The 22,820-nt window shown below is 41.4% G+C and overlaps 1 protein-coding gene across 6 annotated transcripts in view; it reads right to left on the bottom strand.

Annotated features, from left to right (window-relative positions):
* ITSN1 (intersectin 1) overlaps window positions 1-22,820 on the bottom strand; it is a 228,987-nt gene that overhangs the window by 36,328 nt on the left and 169,839 nt on the right. For 4 of the 6 annotated variants that reach the window (XM_075073577.1, XM_075073570.1, XM_075073574.1 and 1 more), the window contains 4 exons: window positions 18,273-18,439; window positions 15,485-15,530; window positions 7,403-7,524; window positions 3,349-3,466 (listed from right to left, as the gene is read on the bottom strand). In XM_075073577.1, the coding sequence (XP_074929678.1) occupies window positions 3,349-3,466; window positions 7,403-7,524; window positions 15,485-15,530; window positions 18,273-18,439 (453 nt within the window). Of the gene's footprint in view, window positions 1-3,348; window positions 3,467-7,402; window positions 7,525-15,480; window positions 15,531-18,272; window positions 18,440-22,820 lie in introns of those variants that run through there. The other 2 variants (XM_075073583.1, XM_075073580.1) reach the window with 2 other exon arrangements.

Here is a 22,820-nt window from a genome sequence, read left to right as displayed (position 1 = left end):
AAAAGGTCCACGATGGTTTTATGTGGAGACAAAACAATCCCACATGTTCTGGATCTTCTCTAGCATTACAAAGCCTATTCTCTCAGCTAGAACCGGTCAACTGACAAATAAGTGTGGCATACATAACATTTTCAAATCCCCACTTTTACAAATTTAGGGAATGGACTTTTTCTTCAAAGTATTATAACTTCTCTTTGAAGGGGGAGAAAGCCACCTACTAAACACAGCTCCAGTCAGGAGAAAGCAAGCAATGATATCCCTCTGGTGCCAATGCTGCTAGAGATGTTTAGAATATCAGAAATTAGAGACTATTGGGAAGGAGGAAGGGGGAGAGGGGAAAAAAATTCAGAAAACTTGTTAGGTCATTTAACCCATCCTCTTGCCAGGGCAAAATTGTTGCCTGCAATACATTTTTCTATTTTCTTACCATGGAACTCAGTATATCTGAGTAGCTCCCAGGACACAATGGACTCCACACAATCACGATAGAGAGGAAAATTAGAAAATTGGCCCAATTCTCCCAAGCCAGGTAGGGCTCTATTCTCTTTTAAAACAAGAGAACAACAACAACTTACTTCCTTATCCTTTCTGCTCTGTTCTATGTTCCGAGCAATGGGGCTTCTGGTATTTTCCCCTCAAAAGATCGTTTGACTGTCTAATAGATCTCAATGTCAGGAAACAGCTCCATGATATTCAGCATTAATTTCTCCATTCTTAATTTCCTGCCAGTACTGTGTGATAGCACTTTTATAACTCAAAATAATTCCTGTTCACTTTTCCAGAGACCTGGAGCCTGTTATGACTCCTTTTAATTATTGCTTTGCCTATCATGCTGAGGAGTCAGATAACTAATCCAAGCTAATTTCCACATTTGACTATATATGGTGTACACATTTCAGTGCAGAGTTTCTCTAACGGTTATAAATTTTTAGCATTCTGTTTCTTAAGCTTAAAAAAAGGTAATTTGTCATCCATTGTTATTTGTCCCAAATAATACTCTATCAAGCCAAATAAAGTCTGAATTTGGTCCTATCCCACTACACTTAAGTTTGCTAGTGGAGTTTCGAATCTACAGTAGAACCTCAGAGTTATGAACACCAAAGTTATGAACTGTCCAGTCAATCACACACCTCATTTGAAACCAGAAGTACACAATCAGGCAGCAGCAGAGACAAAAAAAGAAGCAAATACAGTACCGTGTTAAATGTAAACTACTAAACTCTGAAGTTCTACTGTACCTCATCTCAGATGGAAAACCCTAAGAATGATACCAATTTGCTTGCATTCCTAGCAGTGACAGCAGCTCCGAAACCCACAGATAACTATATAAGTAGACTAAAGTGTATGTACCCCTCATTTCTGTTTAAAAACAAACAAACAAACAACAAACAACCACCACAACCACAACATGCAGTTGGCCCAATGGTTATCTGTAATACATCATTTGGTACGTGGGTTAGAATCAGAGTGCAGGTTCCTGTCTGGCTCTCTCCAGTTCAGCACAAGCTACAAATCCTAAAGAAGCAGCACACTTATTCTTTAAAATAAGTAGGAATGCTTGGAAACAGGTTTCCTAGTATTTCTATAAAATGACTTCTCTACCTGTGGTAATACAGAAGTAGTACTCACAGGCTCTGAAGGGAGTCCTGCTCATTTCTCAAGCTAGGAGACAGTGCTCACATCACAGGTTTAGAAGGGGACAGATGTAAAGCAGTGAGAAATTAAGGAAGTCTCAAGGTCCCAATAGGCAAAAAGTGTCCATGCAACAGAATTTAAAAAGCTGTCCAAAGTCATACAATTCACGTTATGTTATGATAGTCCTTCTCCTTCAAACTCCAGACATCATGTGCTATTGCACACTTTAAAGACGCCCCTCTATGTACTACCCTGGCCACTACTCTCCTCTTATGAAGATTCTTCTCAGTTCTACTCCCCACAGCCATAAGTTGCTCCTTTACATAAAAAACTCTCTATATTCTGTTCCACCAGCCCATACCTCCAGACTTCATCCATAAAGACACCCTATTAGACTGACCACATGCCAAATGAGGACATCATCATTATAAAAGGAAAGACAAGACCGTCCCTTTTCTTCCACACACTCTCCAAAATCAAGTTGTATTTGATACAATCATGTTTGATGATGTGTCCAATATTCACGATATGAATAATGTACGACATTACTAGAATGTTTATGTATTTGTATAAAATATTGTTTAGCACTTGTGAAAGGTTCTACCTTGTCGCTCTATAATACAGACAATAGAAGTGCCTCCGCAATGCCTTGCTAGTGTGTCCCAAGCCTGAACTGGTGGGAGCTACCTCACCAGCAGTGAGAAGATAGATCAGTCTTCATGCCAGTTGACTTTTTTGCTTCCCTGCTAAGTCTACCAATAAGAGAGCCATTTAGTGCTGCTTGGGATGCAGACTTTTCTGATGTGGCCACCTGCTTTCACCAAAAACTGAAATGAGACTTATTTCATACTTTTCAAAGAGGTCACTGAACATATCAGATGACAGCTTTCAGTCATTCGAGTATTCCATTATAATTTCATGACTTATCTAGTTCCCTAGCATTTAAATACTTATGACTACTTTTCCTAGATATTTGGAGACAGAACATCAGGACAGATGGCATGCTTGGTGTGTCAGTGTATAGGTTCCATGTTTTATACACAGCCAATTAGAAATAGACTCCTTTTGGCTCAAGGGAATGATAGTGGTTAGAGATAGCTCAGGGAAGTAGTGTACGAGTGCATGTCCAAGCCAGGTCAATATTAATGGAAGACATTACCATCTGGATATCGTTCAATGGCTTATGTGGAACAAACTGATTGTCTCACTTCAGATCCTCATGGGCAGGTGTCTTTACCACAAGGGTACCACCCAAACTGGCAAACTCAGCAGCAATATTAAGGACATAGAATGAGTTATCTTCTCACCCTTAAACCTGGTTCTGCCACAGTTGGCATACATTAGTAGGACTGTTTGTTACTGCCTGTGCTGGATCTTTAGTTGATAGCATATTACAGTCTCTAGGGGTACCAGTCCTGTATCCTTTCATTAGCATTAAAATAAGCAAATATGCATGACAGATATATTACATGTTAACTCAACTGGTCTTCTTTCCCTAAAGTCATATGATCAAAGTTAGATATGAGAAAATACTCTATAGATGAAAAAGAAACTTATTGTATAGAAATTCATAAGAAAAACGAAATATTTTAGAAAGGAACTTTGAAACCCAAGTGACTAGTATAACAGTTAATTCACTAGAAATGTCCAGTTCTAAACTACACAAGTGACACAGAACAACAAATATTTTGAGAATACTACTGCATTACTTACCAGAAGGCAATACTGTTGATTTAGGTGGCTCGGTTGGTGTAGTTTTACTGGTACCAGGACTTAAAAGTTTTACATAGTTAGCAGGGAACCATCCTATCTGTCGTTTTTTCCCTCGTGCCTAATAAGAAAATAATTCCTTTCAGAGGGTTAAGCACATCAGCAGACCCCAAACCAGGCCACAGTAAGTCAGTCTACATTTTATTTATATTTGAAATTACACTGACCACTTTAAAATAGGCCAAATGATTTTAAAGAACACAGACAGTTGGGTTTTTTTTAAGAGCACTGAAACTCTTAAATTCTGATACTCATGTAAATCTTTTTCTACTTGGCAAACATTGATTTGTCCCACATTGTATTTCTAAAAAGCTAAAATTAGAGTACAGAATCATAGAAATGTAAGATTGGAAGGGACTTTAAAAGCTTATCAAGTTCAGCCCCCTCACTAAAGCAAGATCCAAGTACCTAGACCATTCTTGACAGTTGTTTGTCCAACCAGTTCTTGAAAACCTCCAGTGATGGGGATTCCACAACTTCCCTTGGAAGTCTATTACAGGGCTTAACTACTCTTATAGTTAAAAAGGTTTTACTCATATCTAACCTAACGCTCCCTTACTGCAGATTAATGCCATTATTTCTTGTCCAACCTTCAGCGCACGTGGAGAACAGCAAACTATAGCCATAATATTATAAAACTTACAATAGATACACAAACAGCTACCAATTGCTACAAAGATAATGACAAACACTGTGGCATAGGAAGTGTGTTCCAAGTTTTTGTTCAGATAAACTTGAAGATTGGACATTTATCAAAACAAGAGCTTAGCAAGATTTAAAAAAAAGGACTGGACATTTACATGGATATCAAAAATCTCCAGCTATAATTAATAACAAATTTTGGAAGGGATATTAAAGTTCATGCTTCAGGGCTTCAGTCAATTTAACTAAGGGAAACTAGGATGAGACAATGTGGAGGACAGATCTGCCTATGGCAGGGTTGTCACATCTTCCACTGAAATATCTGGTACTGAGCATCACTGGAGACAAAACACTGGACTAGATGGAACTCGGATCTGATCCAGTCTGGCAATGCAAGTGTTCCTGGCTGCAGAACTGGGCTAGATGTTTCACAGGAACAGTCTCAGATTATTTTGTCAATGAACTTCTTTCCAGCTAAGAACCAGAAGAGAAACCTGGGAAATGGTTTTTAAATCTTTCTGACCAACAACTGTAATATTGGCAGCTTCTAATTTTAGTGCTAATTCTTTATTTTTAAGATTTGTGTGTGTTTTTTTGCCATTTACTTTTTGTAGTTGGATGAAGATGTAAGAATTTCTAATATTACACTGAAGTTTGCCTTTTAAAGCACAACAAAAATATCTTTGTTCTATTGAAAGCAGCCATCTGTGCAGTATTACATCTTGGATTACCAATTTAACTTAATCTTTTTAGATCTGATTCAAAGTCTGCATAGATTATTAACAGCCAAATAGTCCTGGAAGATCTCTGTAAGCCTAACAGAATATAATGCCTGGTAGATATTTGTGTATCTCTGTTCTGTTTGGAAAAAGCAGTCCTACAGCATTTTATTTTATTTTATCTTGCCACTCTGACTAATATTTAATCCAGTTCCTTCAGACTGAGATACAGTGGAGGTTCTATTTCTTTTTGAGGGACAATTATGAGCAAACATTATTTCAAGCCAAAAGTCAAACTATATAGGTCCTTCCACAGTTTAAAAGAACAAGTGTCAACTTGAAACATAGCCATGTTTTTAAAAATTGAATTAAAAGTAGTTTGATACTACACCATCTCCTGAGTCCTCTTGCCACTCACGTTTTACAGCCATACTTTTGTTTTTTAATGCTTCTCTTTTCCCAGATGCTGCATGAAAGAGCCAAGCAACCAGCACAGGAAACAGACTACAAAATGCTGGCAAAGGAGCAAACTAAACATGCTACGGAAAAAAACAGATTTCCTCCCCTCCCTCAATTTCATTCCACTACAGTACTCTTCAGCAGTACGTGTAGCAGCAATAGGCAAAACATTTTCAGATAAAATACAGTTCTACCTCGATATAACGCTGTCCTTGGGAGCCAAAAAATTTTACTGCATTACAGGTGAAACCGCGTTATGTCGAACTTGCTTTGATCCACTGAAGCGTGCAGCTCCGCCCCACCGGAGCGCTGCTTTACCACGTTAAATTCAAATTCGTGTTATATTGGGTCGCGTTATATCGGGGTAGAGGTGTACTATTAGGTTGCTAGTGTCTCTGACCTTGCCAAGTTACAGTAAGAATTGTTGCAGTATTAAAAGCTGTGTTAAATGTCATGCAGCAGTGGTGGGGTTACATACAAAGTGTTCTGTCATTTGTGAATCTGACTTCTCACTCAACTCCAGGCTTGATTTTATGAGGAGAGTGGAGAAGGACATTAATATAGTCCCTGGCCGGCATGAAGTTTGGCAGCATGTAGTCACAGCAGTTCCTAAAGCTTTTGAAATTAAATACAAAAGTTAAATCTGTTTTAATCCTGATTTAAGCCATTTAACTAAATATTAAAAAAAAAACCCTAAATATTAAACCTGTTCTACAGTTAGGTACTATGGGAACTCAAGGTAAAGATGGATATTCACACAATAAAAGTCCAATGTTTGTTTCAACGTTTACACTGCCTGTTACTTGCTGAAGGCATCCTGTTTTAACTTCTCTACTTTTAAAATATTTTTTATTGGCAACAATAAAACTTGTTTGAGCCTTTTACATTACAAATTAAGAGTAGTGTAGCAAGCTGCTGAAATTAACCTGTGAGAGGAGTTCCCAGGGGGAGAGGGAAGAACCACCAGTAAAGAAATATGGAAGGGAGGAGATGATAGCGAATATCTCAAACTCAAACATGTGCATTACAAAAAATTGTATAATTTTGCTCTTTTGGATAATATCGTCACTGCATACACACAAAAATCAGTTTGATGACACAAAGTAGGACCGAAAAAAAAAATTAGGTTTGTTGTTAAAAAGCACCGAAGTCAAAGTTTCAGAACTGACCTGAAGCAAGTTCTAAACATTAAAAAACAAAACAAAACAAAAAACACTTGATGGTTATTTTAATAGTATTAACAATATTAACCATTTTTAAAGCATCTTATAAAACTTTCTGACATCCAGTGCTTTTTACTGGCAAAAGTTAATCGTTTTTTTCTTTTTTTTTCATTAAACTGGGCCTTGCAGAGAAGGTTTGTAAAAGCAGTAGCCCCATTGTGACAGAACAGTCCCACTGAATGAAGAACTTGAAACAGCAGCCAGTACTTCCCAAACCAGCTTTAAACATTCCTTTTTATATACATACAAGATATGCTCTCATTTGGGAAAAATTGAGTCAGTTAGCTTAGGTAGTATAATGGATCACTTGAGTTTTCTTTTAAGTTAAAATCAAAAGCAATTTTGTTATTTGTCCTAAACACACACAATTTTGTTACACATGGTGGATAAAACTACATCTATGTTAAACGTTAGGCAACCATACCCTTACATGACTGCTGGCCACTGATTAATTTATTGAGCAGATTAATGGTGAAGAAAGGACAGACAGTGACTAAACTGACCATCACTCTGAAACCCTCTAACTTTTCCAACGGAAAAAAGACCAATTTAAATGGTCAGTTTAGACCAAAAAAAATTTAGCAAGACTGGTTGAAGAAATCGATTTGATTAGCCCAAAATTTGTCCTTTGTTTGCATCTTTCTATTATCCACAGCATGGCAAAATGCCTTGCTATTACCTTAGATAATTTTATATTTTATTTTAAAGAGCTAATGTAAATGTAAAAAGAACAAGAGTAATTGTAGCACCTTAGAGACTAACACATTTATTTCAGCATAAGCTTTCGTGGGCTACAGCTCACTTCTTTGGATGCATAGAGTGGAATACACATGTATGTTTCAAATATTTTGGCTGAATAGTAATTTTTTCTCAGAGGTACTGATGTGTCCATCCTTTGACAAATAAAACAAAATATGGATGTGGAATTTTATAGAAGTAGTAGTAGTAACTAACTTGGAGCTCTCCCTCCCACCATCCACCGGGATTCTTCTTTCTGATGAGTATCAGTTGACCAGGAGCCAGGGTAAGTTGTTCAGGTCCTGTTGCTGTGTAAGAGGCAATAACTTGGGCAATTTCTGTTAAACAGAAAGAGAAAAAATTCCATTTATTGTTAATCTGAAAAATGGAACCAGTACCCAAGTTTAGCATGCAATATTTACTGTGCCATATCTCATGAGTACAGTATGTCCACTATGAACTTCTTGCATCAAATTGGCTTTATTTTCTATTTATGCTGTGCCACAGATATGGACAGCAGTTTACCAGATACCAGAACCTTGCCCCAAAGAGTTCACACACAAATTAGGAACAGAATGATGTGTGAAGACAATAGTACAGGGTGGGTTGGGGCAGGTTAGAGTGAAGATTCTGCAGTCACTTGGGAAGTAGTGTTTATCATGAGGGCCACACACCACTTTAAAAAAAAAGATAGACTATAGTCTTCATGGCTACCAGAAGTAGTACATTTTGAGAAAAGACCTCAAGGAGGAGAGGTTGGAGGAGTGGCAGATAGGAGTCAGAGAGGGAATTCCAAGTATAAGGATTTACATGAAAAACTGAATTGTCAACCTCAAGGGTTCAAAAAACATGAGTCAAGTCCCCCATAATCATAAGATTTTAAAGAATAGCGTTTGGGTTCTTCTTATTTGCCTTGTGGATTTTGAACCTGTAGCATTCATATTTTCAAGCTAGAAACTCAGAAAACTCTGAGATCCTCACAATCAGCTCCAAGAGCTGAGACCTACATAAAATAATCAAATATTGTGAGAGTTGGCGACATTGTACACAACGGCAGGAGGAGGAGGTTGACAGAGAGAGCACTAGTATGGGCTAAAGGAGGACTGAGTGGAACAAAAGGATACAAGAGCCAGGGCCGGGTCCAGGCACCAGCGTAGGAAGCAGGTGCTTGGGGCGGCCAATTCAAAGGGACGGCACTCCATCCAGTATCGGGGTGGCACGTCTGGGTCTTCAGCAGGAATTTGGCGGCGGGTCCCTCAGTCCCTCTCTTCCTCTTTGAGCTGCTGCCAAATTGCCACAGAGGAAGAAAGGGAGAACCTGCCGCCCAACTGCCGCAGAAGCGGCGGTGCGATTGAGCTGCTACCGACGTGCCGCTGCTTGTCGGGGTTCTTTTTTTTTGCCTCTTGGCATGGCAGAAAAGCTGCAGCCGGCCCTGACAAGAGCAGTGAGGTATGTTGTGGAGACTTTTGAAGTCAAGAACAAAGATTAGTTTGATGAAAAGAGGCAACAGAAAGCAAGTGACAGTAATGAGAGATTAACAATGATGGAAGCATTTTGCAAGGAATATTTTTGGTGGCACTTCTTCGGACAGACTTCCCAGGGGAAGACATGTTTTTGGGAGGCCAGAGAGAAAGTCTTGCAACAATCAAACCCTGAAAAAATGTTGTCACAATGGAAGGAAATGAACGTTTTGGAAAATAAATCAAGATAGGATTTAGTGACAGGACTCATGTAAGAGAGAGGGTGGTGGTGGTAAATATTACAACAATTGGGGCCTAGTGGTAAACTGAGGATAGTGGAGTTGTCAATAGTGGAAGAGGATTTGAGAGTTTAGTTTTTGACACGCTAGGTCTTTGATGTGGCTGTGACTAAGTACCCACCTATGAGCCAAAGGAACTAAGGGGCATTTGTACAGATCTTTTTAGGCCTAATTGGGGTGGAGTAAAAGGAGGACTTAAGAGCCCCAGATAGCTCACAGATGAACGGTCTCTAATGATGGGAGCTCAGTGGGAAGCTTTTTCACGGGCAGGTTTTGAGTGGGTTTTGTGTGTGTGTGTTTTGTTCTACAGGCTGGAGACAGAGGTAGTTTTTACTTGGCAATGGCTAGAATGAGACTGGGGACTAGCTAGGTGACGTGGTTACTGAGTTAGGCTGATTAGGTCACCCAGGAAGTGTACTGAGTCTGCCTTTTGTTTGAGATTAAGCGTGTCTAGATTAAGACATTCATTTATGGTGCAATATTTTTGTGAGTTTTCAAGAGGCATATTTTGTGTTGTATTATTTGTGACACAGTCTTTGCATGAAAAGCCATTTCTGCACAGAACAGTCTTAGTCTTGGGATGGCCTAACATAACCTGCCCCAGCCACACTGACATTTGGAGAGTCAGCAGAAGAGAAAGAAAGCTCCCACAATGACCAAGAAGGGGTTAATGAGAGCCTGTGGGCCCAATCAGCCCCAGCTGGCTACACCCCTGCAAGATGTCACGCCTGGAAGGAAGAGATAAAAGAGGAAAAGCTTGGCTCAGTGGTGGCTGATGGAGAGGACTAGACCTCTTGAGCTAGTCCTATGAAGGAAAGGCTGGCTGGGGCCAGAGCCTAACCAGAGGTTGCTTGAAGCTATTAGTCAATACATATATGTTAGGCATAGTATAAACCACATTAATGGGTATTACGTGTACAGTATTAAGATAACACACACACACACACTTAACATCATGTGTTGGGAAGTTATGTTAACTGAACACATTATGCTCTCCCCACAATTCTGTTCACCCACATCAAATATCCGACAACACTTTCCAAATCTGAAGTCAGCTTTGGCATTAAAAACAGGAAACCTGTCAAAACCAAGATACATGTAGTGGCGTGCCCTAGCACAGGTTGGTATGTACCTCTATGCCCAACTGGTTTGAAATGTAGTATCCAAAATAGAGGTAAGGAAAGTATGAAACAGAACAAGAAGTTAAGAAACTGTTACAAACAAGGGGTTGGATTTTAGTGACATGTAAAAAGTTTTGTAACATACTGCTAGCTGAAAATACTGCTAACTGAAATATGTATTTTTAAAGCACACTTTCTGTGTAAGGTGAATACACTGCAAGACAAGAATTGCTTCCCAGAAGAAGGGTGTGGTGTGTCTCCTTTTCGTACTGTGCTTTTTTGTCTTTAGACAATAGATTTGGCTAAGTTGTTTATTTGGTCTCTTGAAAAATTTTAAGAACAAACCATGAATGTAGTCAACAACTGGCTACACCTTTGAGTCAATAAGCTGCCTGGAAGGAAGGACGGACGGACCAGCTGGGGCTCTAAAACGTCAGAGCCACCTTAGGACAGGTAGCTCTGTTGCTGGACTTAAGTTTCCTTTTGTTCTTCATAACTACTTTGGCACCCCTTTGTCTTGGGACCTGCAGAAGAGTCAGCCAGGGAAAGGCCTAGCTGCCCAGGAAGCAGTCCAGGGATACAGAAGTGGGTCTGAACAAACACAGACATCTGCTTCGTACAAGGTCACTGGGCTGGAACTACAGTAGAGGGTAAACCTAGGTTTCACTACCAGCTCACCTAGGGTGAGGCATGAAGACCCCACAGTCAAGGGCTGGGCAGGCCCCAAAAGCCTTAGTTGGACCCAATCTCCAGAGTTAGGCTGCCAGACCATTGGCAGGTTGTCCTTGGATTTCCCCAGAAGGGGCAGGCCTAGAAGTGGCCTGGCTGGAGGGTCAAGTCACAGGAAGAGAGAACAGCCCAGAGCCAGAGCTGCTGTCAGCAGGAAGTGCCAAAGGAGTAGGAGAGCCCCTATACCATGCTCAGCCATGAGGGGTGAACCTGCAAGTGAGCAGACTCTGCCATGCACATGCACACACTTGCTTATGTGTTTCCACACAGAGCGGCAGGAGATGGTGACTGACTCCTAGATCTATCTCCCCACCAGCAATGGTAATGATGGAAGTTAAGAATGGATGAGGTTATGCTGGGGCAGCATACAGAAGAAAGAAAAGTGACACCTGAGGTTAGTCTGCTAGGGAACTCAGAAGAGGACCAATTGTAAAGAAAGAATCACAGGAGCAGAGTCTTGGAAGATACAGGGAGAGGGTTTCATAAGAAAGGAGCAATCAGCTGTGTTAAATGCAGCAAATAAACTGAGAAATAAAGAATAGAAGATAAGCCTTGAGATCTGTCCTGAAAGTTTGCTGGTAACCTAAAAAGGAGGTGCTTGAAGGCAGTTTATACAAAATGGAGACTCAGTTCAAAATTGGATTAAACAATATGTTCAGAGTGAAGAGGGAGACTCATGTTGAGGGGCTTGAGGTTGTGGGAAATGATGAAATGTTTAAATGCAGAAGAGTGTCTCACTGAGGATGAGAGAGAGGGACAGTTGAGTTGGGGACAAGGGCATCAAAAAGGGATAGAATTGAGGGAGCAGGTTGAAGACTTGGTGGCTGGGAATAGGACAGACACCAGAATTGGAAGCTGGGCTGAAGGTGCAGCACGTGCGGTGTGCACACAGAAGGCTGTAGACAGCATTTTTAAAGTTAGTTGGACAATGACAGGATTGCAGGTGGAGACGAGCTGGTGATAGTTATATGCATTTTACTCTACAAAAGTGAAGTAGTAAAGCTATTTCACAGAAAAGTTGGATATATTGCTATTGGAGGAACTCTGTGGACCTCTAGATTTTAGCTAGAGCTACTCAAGGGAAAGAGAGCAGGAAGAGAGAAATGAGATGTGGGGTTTATCAAAATTAGTTTTAACTGATAAAAGTCAGAAATACCCATCTTTCACTGCAGCAAGCCATGATTATGATATTAATCTACTATATTATTCTATGCAAGTCTGCTGGAGGGAGCAAAAATTTGCTCTCACTTCATCTGTCTGCCAGAACATGAGAATACTCCTATTTTCTTACAAATCACCACTTAAATACAGAAACTGAATTATTTTTTCAGACTACAGGTTTCAGACTATCCCCTTTCCCACCCACATGGAGGACTACTGCTACAAGTTAAAACAAGTTATGATATACCTGCAAGTTCAGATTTTCACCTATTACATGGGAGAAGCAGGAAGTTAAAGAGGAGGCTCTGAGGGTATGTCCACACTATGAAATTAGATCAATTTTATAGAAGTCGATTTTTAGAAATCGATTTTATACAATCGACTGCATATGTCCACACTAAGCGCATTAAGGCAGCGGACTGCGTCCTCACTACAGTGGCTAGCATCAACTTTCGGAGTGGTGCACTATGGGTAACTATCCTACAGTCTCCACCGCCCACTGGAATTCTGGGTTAAGCTCCCAGTGCCTGATGGGACAAAAACTCTGTTGCGGGTGGTTTTGGGTACATGTCATCAGTTGCCCCTCCCTCCATGAAAGCAACGGCAGACAATCGTTTCGTGCCTTTTTTCCGCACAGACGCCATACCACGGCAAGCGTGCAGCCTGCTCAGCTCAGCTCACTGACACCACCACTGTTGTGTTCTGGGTGTTTCCTGGGTGCTGCTGGCAGCAGACGGTGCAACAGGACTGCAAACCATCACCATCATCATACACCGCTTCCACTGCAACTCTGCTTTCCTGCTCTCCTTCAAACGCCATACCACAGCAAGTGTGCAGCCTGCTCATCTCAGCTCACCGACACTGCTGCTATTGTGTCCAGGGTGCTGCTGGCACCAGACGGTGCAGTAGGACTGCAAACCATCATCATACACTGCTTCTGCTGCAACTCTGCTCTGCTGATATCGTCTCGACAGCAAATTTCTCCATGTTGTCTGTCATGGGCTCCCAGATCCTCGGGAAATGTGCGCAGTGCTAACTGTCATCCTCCACCGCTTCTGCTGCAACTCTTCTCTCCTGGTGCCATGAATCTGTCGTTCAGTATAAATATCTATTCTTGTGGCATCCATCATCATGCACTGATTCTGTTGAAACTCTGCTTTCCTTCAGACACCATACCACGGCAAGCATAGAGCCCGCTCAGCTAACCATCACTGCTGCTGTTGTGAGCATTGTAAACACCTCACACATTATCCTGCAGCATGTGCAGAACCAGAACCTGCAAAAGCAGGTGAGGAGGCGACGACAGTGTGATCACGATAGTGATGAGGATATGGACACAGACTTCTCTCAAAACACGGGCCCTGGCAATTTGGACATCATAGTGGTAATGGGGCAGGTTCATGCCATTGAATGCCGATTCTGGGCCCAGAAACAAGCACAGACTGGTGAGACCACATAGTGTTGCAGGTCTGGGATGATTCCCAGTGGCTGTGAAACTTTCACACGCATAAGACCACTTTCATGGAACTTTGTGACTTGCTTTCCTCTGCCATGAAATGCAAGAATACCAATATGAGAGCAGCCCTCACAGTTGAGAAGTGAGTGGCGATAGCCCTCTGGAAGCTTGTAATGCCAGACAGCTACTGGTCAGTCAGTTATCAATTTGGAGTGGGTAAATCTACTGTGGGGGCTGCTGTGATACAAGTAGCCAAAGTAATCAGTGAGCTGCTGTTATCCAGGGTAGTGACTCTGGGAAATGTGCAGCTTATAGTGGATGGCTTTGCTGCAATGGGATTCCCTAACTGTGGTGGGGCGATAGATGGAATGCATATCCCTATCTTGGGACCGGACCCCCTTGGCAGCCAATACATAAACTGCAAGGGGTACTTTTCAATGGTGTTGCAAGCACTGGCGGATCACAAGGGACATTTCATCGATATCAGTGTGGGATGGCTGGGAAAGGTACATGACACTCGCATCTTCAGGAACTCTGGTCTGTTTGAACAGCTGCAGGAAGCGACTTGCTTTCCTGACCGGAAAATAACCACTGAGAATGCTGAAATGCCTACCTCTTAATGCCAGGGCTCATGAAACCATACACAGGAATCCTGGACAGTATTCAGGAGCTGTTCAACTATAAATTAATTAATTAATTTTCACGCAGCACTGCTGCAGGTCCCTGTTGTAGCCTCTGTCCATCACGCCCTTAGAGATTTTTTCAAATATTTTGGCATTTTGTCTTTTGGAATGGATTCATCTCCCCTAACAGCGATCAGATCCAGTACTTCCCGTTTGGTCCACGTTGGAGCTCTTTTGCGATTCTGCGATTGCATGGTCACCTGTGCTGATGAGCTCTGCATGGTCATCCATGCTGATGAGCTCGCCACACTGGCCAAACAGGAAATGAAATTCAAAAGTTCCCAGGGCTTTTTCCTGTCTACCTGGGCAGTGCATCTGAGTTGAGAGTGCTGTCCAGAGCGGTCACAATGGGGCACTCTGGGATAGCTCCGGGAGTCCAGTACTGTTGAATTGCGTCCACTAATCCCCTCGTTGGGGACGAGTACAGAAATCAATTTTAAGAGCCCGTTAAGTTGATAAAAATGGCTTTGTCGTGTGGACGGGTTCAGGGTTAAATCGATCTAACACTGCTAAATTTGACCTAAACTCGTACTGTAGATCAGGGCTTAGAAATCTTTCAGAAAATAAACAAATAGCTCTATTGCATTCTTAATATATTCTTTATTATTTCTGAGTGTTGATCTCTCACAGGAAGAATTCCAACAGAATCACAAGCCAGCTCAGGAAAGTTAGGCCCCTTTTAGCACAGTGTGTATACAGCACGAAGAAATAAAATGCTTCTCGGTATAAACATTGACATATCTCATCAGTTTTGTATTGTTTCTGAAAATTCAGAAAATAGCTGTCCCTGTGCCCCCGCCCCCACTACCAGTTTCTGCCAACAATGGCCAATCTTCTTGCTGCTTCCTTATTTAGAGAAAGTAGTGAAAACATTCTTGTTGGCTGGGCATTTAGGAACACTAAAACCTCCATGCTGAGCAATATACAGGGCCAACCCTCAGTTTTGTGAGAAGTAAATTATGCAGGATTCCAGGCAGAATGCTACAATATTAAGTGGGATGTGTACTTCACTACCATGTTGATCAGACACATACATAAAACTGCACAATCCTCATCCATCAACTGCCCTGTTATATGCACTATCCCTAAGTTGTGTGAAATTACATTCACTTTCACGCAACAGTTTTTTGGGAAGTTTTGTAACCACATGGTGCTTGGATACTGCCATGATGGATGATGTACAAAACTCAAAAGCAGATGTAAATGTTTAAAGAACGGTAGCAATATATTGGGCTGTACATAGGGAAAAAGGGAAGCATAAGATTGAGCAACTTATTGAATTGTTACAAACGAGACTTCATTCATATTTAAGTTTCTTACTCTTTGTTAGAAATAAATACATCCTTTAGCACATGAAGAAATAAAATGTTGTCGCACTGTGTAACTCACCAGGTTTCTTCCCTAAGCTTCCCGTTTTTCCAGCAGTTCCAGGGACCTTAAAATAAAAAGGCAAATATAAAAAAGTTACACACATTCATATGTTTATTTCTCCTGACCAAAATGGCTTTGCTACAGCATTTTCCAAAAGAAGGCTCTGAATAGTTAGGACTGTCCTAGAGTGGATCTATCCTTGTAGCAATTCTCAGATGGATTGTCACCCAAATATTATCTGTAATAGTGAGTAATGAATAATTAAAAACAAACATCTTCACTAGTTTAGGCAGGAGAATCTGGGAAGGTTTCCAGCTGCGTGACCATGCATGAACGCCATCAATCTAAAGGGAAGATGATAATACAATCTGAGTCAGATTCACAGTGGGCGAAATTGCTCCTGCTAAACTAGAACCAATCTCTTAAAACCCAAAAATCCTATTGCACATCAGAGTTATTGAAAGTCTGCCCAGAAAAACAGTACCTCAGTGCTGGAAAAATGTAATAAAATAACATTGTAATATTACTGAAACCTTCATCCCTCTTCTGCTCTCCCACCTGTGCTGCTATCACTTGTGTTACATCCAACATTAGGTTGTAAGACCCAAGAACGGGACCATGTTTTATTTGTTCTTAAAGTGCACTGCATAAATAATGAACAGTTGAGATTAGATTTAATCTACTAAATTAGCTCTCCCAACAGCATAACAGGGATATAAACAATATATTTACAAAAATACAAGTTTTCTGATCTACATCTTCTAAACTGATTCTTAATGAAGAATTTGCTGCATTGAGGCAAGTCTTGGAGGAAGATGCTTTCTGAAAGAGCTATTACTGGACTGCGGAAGTGCCCCAAAACATTGCACTATCATAACCATAGTGTTTTGGAGCTCTATCACAGAAGAGATTACTGTATTTTCTATTTTAATAGAATAGATGAGCGCCCTTTAAGTATCTATATACTGTACTACTGATAAAAATTATTGCTCTTTAATCTTTCCCAAAAGTGAAAAAAGTTGAGCGATGACTACACAAGCACTAATATTTCACATATATAGTCCACAGACAGTTATAGCTCATTAACACAGATGTCAAGACTTAAAAAAATGTGCACCTAACGTTAGGATCCTAAATCCTTATTTAGGCACCAAAATCCAATCCAAATAAGAGTTTGGAAGGCTAAATTTAGACCCCCATTTTTTAAAGTCTTGACCATAATATTTTTATTTTGAAGAGAAGTGCAATAAATCAATAGAATACATTATATTTCTCATCTTGTTGCAAGAAGGAACTTAAGTGTATACAGACAACCACATAATGACCCAGCTAACATCCATTGATAGATTACAATTGCATTCTGAAATAGAGGAGAACATGCATGAGAAAATTTCTCTTAAGTTTAATACAAGATACCATCTCCAGAAAAGAAAAGTGAATCACTCCCCGCCCCCAGTACTGACAAAAGCATTCTTCCTTTCAGGGCCTACATATGTGGTGGGAGTACATCCAACTTCAGAACTTCTGGAATTTAATTGATATGAATCTAACTTCACCAGAATATGGCTATTAGGTAAGCTTATTTTTCTCCTGAGTTTGTTTCCTTGGGTTCATTACTACAATACCTTGCTTTGGAAGGAAAAGCTTAATATTTTATGTTAGGATATTTCCCCTTTTATATTGTTTCAAGTCATATCTTACTGCCCACTCTCTTTGGTCATAGTACTGTTAACTGGAAAACAGCAATAATTCCTCTGAGTTGGCTGTACATGACTATCATACGGGCCTTTAATAACAGTAAATGACAAAGTACTCCAGGTGTTCATAACTTTTCTCTTTCTGAGGCCCACCCACAACATGCTATGAAAACTCCAGGGCCCAGCGGAGAGGGGGGACTCAGGGCTCTCTGCTGGGGCTTGGGAGCTCGGGAATAGGTGTAGTTTGACTTCTTTTTTGGGTAGGCAGGGCCAGTGGGACTCGAGACAGCTCCACATGGCGGGGTCAGGAAGGGAACGCGCTTCCATCCCCTGATTTCACCTCAGCAGGCCACCCAGCCTGTCTGGTGGAGGACGCAACCAAAATTTATAACTCAAAAGGTGGGGGACAAACAGCTCAGGTTGTAGGTGGGGGGTAGCAAGTGGCTGTGTGCCGGGAGCACTCCCCTGTGGTCCCTGTTCCCCAAGGGCTCTGTCAGCAATGGAGCCGGGTCTGCCTGCCCAGGCAGCTCTTACTGGTTGCATGAGCAAAGGAGGCTGGGAGCTGAGGAGCAGCTTCAACCCCCTGAAGCAGCAGGAAACAAGGTTTTCCACCTCTGACCTGGCCAGGGAGTGGGGAGACAAGGAGGTGGAGATGGAGCAAGTTGGACCTTCCCCGGGACTGCCCTGCTCTTGCACTGTAGTTTCGGAGTGGGAGATGTAACACCCATGTCTCCCCAACTCTGACCAGGGGCTCAGGGCTTCTGCCCCGTGGGGAGTATGGGGGCTCCCAGCTTCAGCCCTGCAGGGGGTGCTGAGGCTCAGGCTCTGGGTTTTAGCCACAGGGCCCCATGGCCCCCCGGAAAGGGTTTGGGGACCCCTAGGGGGCCGTGTACCTTCTGTTGAGAACCACTGGGGTACTCCATGGTAGTTTATACAGGAATACCTCTTCCAAACTTCACTGTAATAATGCATTTTTCATGTCCAATAAAGTTGTAAGAAAAAAAAAACCCCGTAAGATTCACTGACTTGAAATCATCAAATAAACATTATGAAGTGGACAAATAAGACACAAAAAAGGATAGACTTTGTAATGTTTCACATCTCTTTACCTCAGAATCTTTCAGTCTCACATAATTAGAAGGAAAGACTCCAGATTTGTCACCCAATGTTCCTGTCCACCAGTCACCGTCTTTTTTTGTCACAAGAATCATATCTCCTTGTTGAAAGATTAAGTCTCCTTGTTCTGAACTCTCATATGTGTACATGGCAATATATTCTGGAGGAGAAGTTGTTCAAAAAATGGGAAATGCTTGATGAATCATCAAAGTATAATTCGCAAAAATCTATTTTTATGAAGGTAATGCCATATGACCTGTCCAAAGGTTAGATATTCATAGCTTTCTGCCTATTGCTTCTGTGTAGGCAACACTTCACTCCCAAACATTTTCCCTTCCTTCATAAGGGAGGTTTAATATTTAAATTTCTAAATTAGATGATCTTCAAGACTACTTTAAGTTCTTTAAAGGCTTCTATTCTAAAAAAAAAAAATCCTATTATGGATGAAGTTATTTTTGGTAAACCTCTTACATAACCTAAGTATAGATATATTTTTTTTATTCCCCCCCGCCCTCCCCCAAAAAACACACCTCCACCCAAACTGTTACATTCCTGTTTGATAACTTGTTCATTGAGATGTGCTTCACATGTTCATTCCACTTTAGGTGTGTGCATAGTGGTCCCAAACACGGCATCACATGCACTCTCTGAACATTCATGCTGCTAGCCAAAAGTATACCAGGGTGGAGTCACCCAATCCCTCTCAATTACTTCACTCCAGAAGCCAGTACTTGCTGTGACTCTGATATAGAAGGGAAAGAGGGTGGGTTGTGGAATGGACATGTGCAACACATCTCGAAAAACAGCTACTGAACAGGTAATGCAACCCTTTTTTCTTCTTTGATTGCCTGTACATGCCCATTCCACTTTAGGTGACCCACATGCAGTTCTAGATGGAATAGGAGATCGGAGTCTACTTAAACAAGGACTGCAACAACATGCTCCCAAATATAGCCTCAAGGTTTGAGGTTTGGAAGGTCAAGTTGCAGTCCTGCAAATTCTACCATTGGGAACGTGACCCAAAAAAGCAGCCAATGCTGCTTGTGTTCTCATAGAGTATGCTAAAACTCTGAGATGGTGGAACCTCAGCAATATCTTAGCACAAATGAACAGAGGAAGTCCAGAAAGAAATCCTCTGAAAAGTGATAAGTTTTCCCCTCATCCTGTCAGCAAAGGAGAGAGACAAATACTTGAGGAGACATTCTAAACAGGTAAAAGGCTAACACATCCTATGAAAGTCCCAAGTACGGAGTTTTTCCTCATCTTATAGGGTGAGGTTTCAGGAAAAAAGGTTAGTAAGTATATAAGCTTATTTAGAATTCAACACCACTTTTGTGAGAAATTTGGGGTGTGGACACATGTTAACTTTCATAAAGATAAACATATAAGGAGCATCAGCCACCAAAGCCTGAAATTCTGTTACCCACCTGGTTGAAGTAATAGCCACCAAGAACACTACCTTTATTGAGAGATGAGAAAACAAATCACAGTTATAGGTTCAAAAGGAGGCCCCATTAAAATGGGAAGAATCAAATTCAGATCCATCGATAGTGCTGGTTTCTAACAGAAGGTAAACAGCCTGTCCAAACCTTTCAAGAGCATAACAATCGTAGGGTTGGACCAAGACAAATCTTTCATCTACCGGAGGATGGAATGTGGCAACAGCTGCTAGATGAACCCTCATGGAAGTGGCAGAAAGTCCTTTTTCCTTTAGGTGAAGTAGGAAATCCAGAACAGACTGAATCAGAGCCAGTGAAGGAGAGGTATCTTCCTGCTGTGACCACATGCTCTTCCATTTCTTGAGGTGAATGTAAGTGGGAGGGTTTCTGCTGTTTAAAATATTTTACACTCCAAGGGAACAGACAGCTTCCTGAGAAGTTAGCCACTGAGCATTCAAGCAGTAAAGTACAGGCTAAGAGCTTTGGGATGTAGAGTCTGGCCATGGTCCTGCAAAACTATGTCCCGATACTGAAGGGAGAGGTATAGAATCTTGAATTGAAAGGCTTAACAGGTCTGAGAACCAAAGCTGATGGGGGCATGCTGGAGTGATCAAATTAAGATGGCATGATCCTGTCCAAGTTTGCTCAAAACATTTGGCATCATAGGGTTGGGAGGAAAAGCATAAAGATGTTTCCCCTTCCAGGAAAGCAGGAAGGCATATGACATAGACCCTGGCCTCTGACATGCCCTGGAACAGAGAATTGGTGACACGTCCTGTTCTGTTGGGTGGTGAACAAGTCTATTTCTGGCATTCCCCAAATTTCAAAAATGCACTTTGCTTTGTGATCTTTGCTAAATAATCTGCTGAGATGATCCACTAGACAGTCACGAGACCCAGGAAGGCGAGGTGCTTTGAGCATAATCTTATTCCTGATACAGAAAGACCGAAGTTTCATTGCCACCTGGCACAGGGTGTGTCTGTCTAACCTGGCACCCCCCGGCTTGTTTAGACAAAATATCATAGCACTGTTGTCTTTGAACACCTGTACAAAACAACTTTTGATGCAGGGAACAAACACTTGAGAGATCAGGCTCAAAGCTGATGTGGAGGGAGAGATACTGATCTGTCCAATCCCTGAGTCTGAAAATCCCCTAAATGAGCTCCCCAACCAAAAGATGAAGCATCCATGACTAGGGTCATGGAGGGCAGGTCTGGGCCAAAAAAATCTACAAACCACCTTCTTTGGATACAATGGCAGGGTCCATTCACCAGTCTGAAAATGACAAAGCACTTCCACTGGATGTGCTGACTCACATACCTGCATGATGAGACGGATAGGAGACAGTCTACAACAGGGATCAGCAACCTTCGGCATGTGGCCCATCAGGGAAAGCCCCTGGCTGGCCGAACCGGTTTGTTTACCTGCTGTGTCCGCAGGTTTGGCTGACCACAGCTCCCACTGGCCGTGGTTCGCCACTCCAACCAGCTGTACTAGGAGTGCCTAGTCGGAGCTACCTTAGCTCTAACCTTGGTACTGGTCATCTTCTTGTGCAAACCTGTTGGGGACCCCATCCTCAAGATGAAGAGGGCTTCTTTTGGTCAGAGGAGGTTGAAATGGTGGACTTCTTCTGCAGCTTGCCCAGTACTGAAAATGGAGATTGGTGTCTCTAGCTTTCTCTGCTGCATGGATGCTGCCAAATCTGGTGATGTGCTCTGAGATAGAGTCAAGTCTGAATCCCTATGTACAGAGCAGCTGGGGTCCAAAGAGGGAAGGAAAACTGTTTCTCTATCTCAAAGTCAAACATCTCTCAACTTGTTAGTTCTGGTCTGAAAGACCTGCACGGATAAGGCATTTATGCCTCACGTATACTTCTCCAAAACACTTTAAACAGGGAGTGAGGATTGCTGACTGGTATAGACTTGCTACAGCGAGAATGGCGCTTAAATCCCAGAGACTTATGCATGTCCCAGTATCATGCTGAAAGTGCTACTAATAAAAACTATAACTACAACCATACTAAACTATTTACAATAAAAAACCTCTAGCAATTTTTTTCTAAAATCAGAATGGGAGAGAGTGAAGTTCACACATGCTACAACTACTGACCATGAGCAGTAAAAAGGAATTGATGAGGGGGCAGAGCAGCTCCATCCTTTTATACCGTTGGCTAACGTGCTGTCCTGATGGATAACTGTTATGGGGAAGAATTCTCCAGCTTCAATGCCCTACACCACACACACTCCTAAAGTGATATGGACATGTGCAAACACTTGATGATGATTTGCTTTATAAGCATACTTTCTATGGGTTCAATTTTATGCTGAGAACTAGCATTTTCAGTCCTGGCTTACAAAATCCCAGTCTTCTGATACAGTCTTCCTTTTACATATGTCAGTTGGCTCTCACGAACAATGAATTCTTTCATTTACTTGAAGTTTGTGTGGAGACAGCTAATCTCATTGTATCCTATGCAACAGTTGGCTTGAAAATGCGAAGATAATGGTGGAATACGCAATTTTGTTGACTACCAAATAGCTGACCATGTTTTAAGAGCAAAAAACACTGAAACAGACTGCTGCTGAGAAATGCAGCGTGTAATTTAATTACAGAACTAAATGAAAACCTGTACAGCTAGGAGTGCAAATAAGAATCTCAGACAAATCAGTAACATCTTCTGAAGCAGTATGCCTATTACACAATTCACTCAACTGTAAAAAAAGGGAGCTTCTCAGAGGTATACCAAAGATTTCTGAAAATATTCTGTGTTACACACTCTGCTTGTGGAAAACAGCGGCAAGCAGCAACCTCCCCTTCAACCTTGAATCAGATATGCTATAGGTCAATAATTAAGTGATATAAATGACTGAACTGAACTGGCCCAGCTATTGCTGGACCCACTTCCATTTAAATGCAATCCCACCCCACCCCAAAAAAATTCTTAGTGTCAATATTACTTTTAATAGTAAAAAAAAATAGGGAGCCTACATGTTTAATAACTGAATCCAACTTCTACCAAGCTAACATGTCTTATGAAAAGTTTGTTATGTTGACAGCAGTTTTATCAACAATATCTCAGAAGAATAGTTTTGTATCTGTTTC

The sequence above is a fragment of the Chelonoidis abingdonii genome, chromosome 1 (genome assembly GCF_003597395.2).
Source record: "Chelonoidis abingdonii isolate Lonesome George chromosome 1, CheloAbing_2.0, whole genome shotgun sequence".
In the NCBI taxonomy this organism is placed as follows: Eukaryota; Metazoa; Chordata; order Testudines; family Testudinidae; genus Chelonoidis; species Chelonoidis abingdonii.
This window is presented reverse-complemented; position numbering and strand designations above follow the sequence as displayed.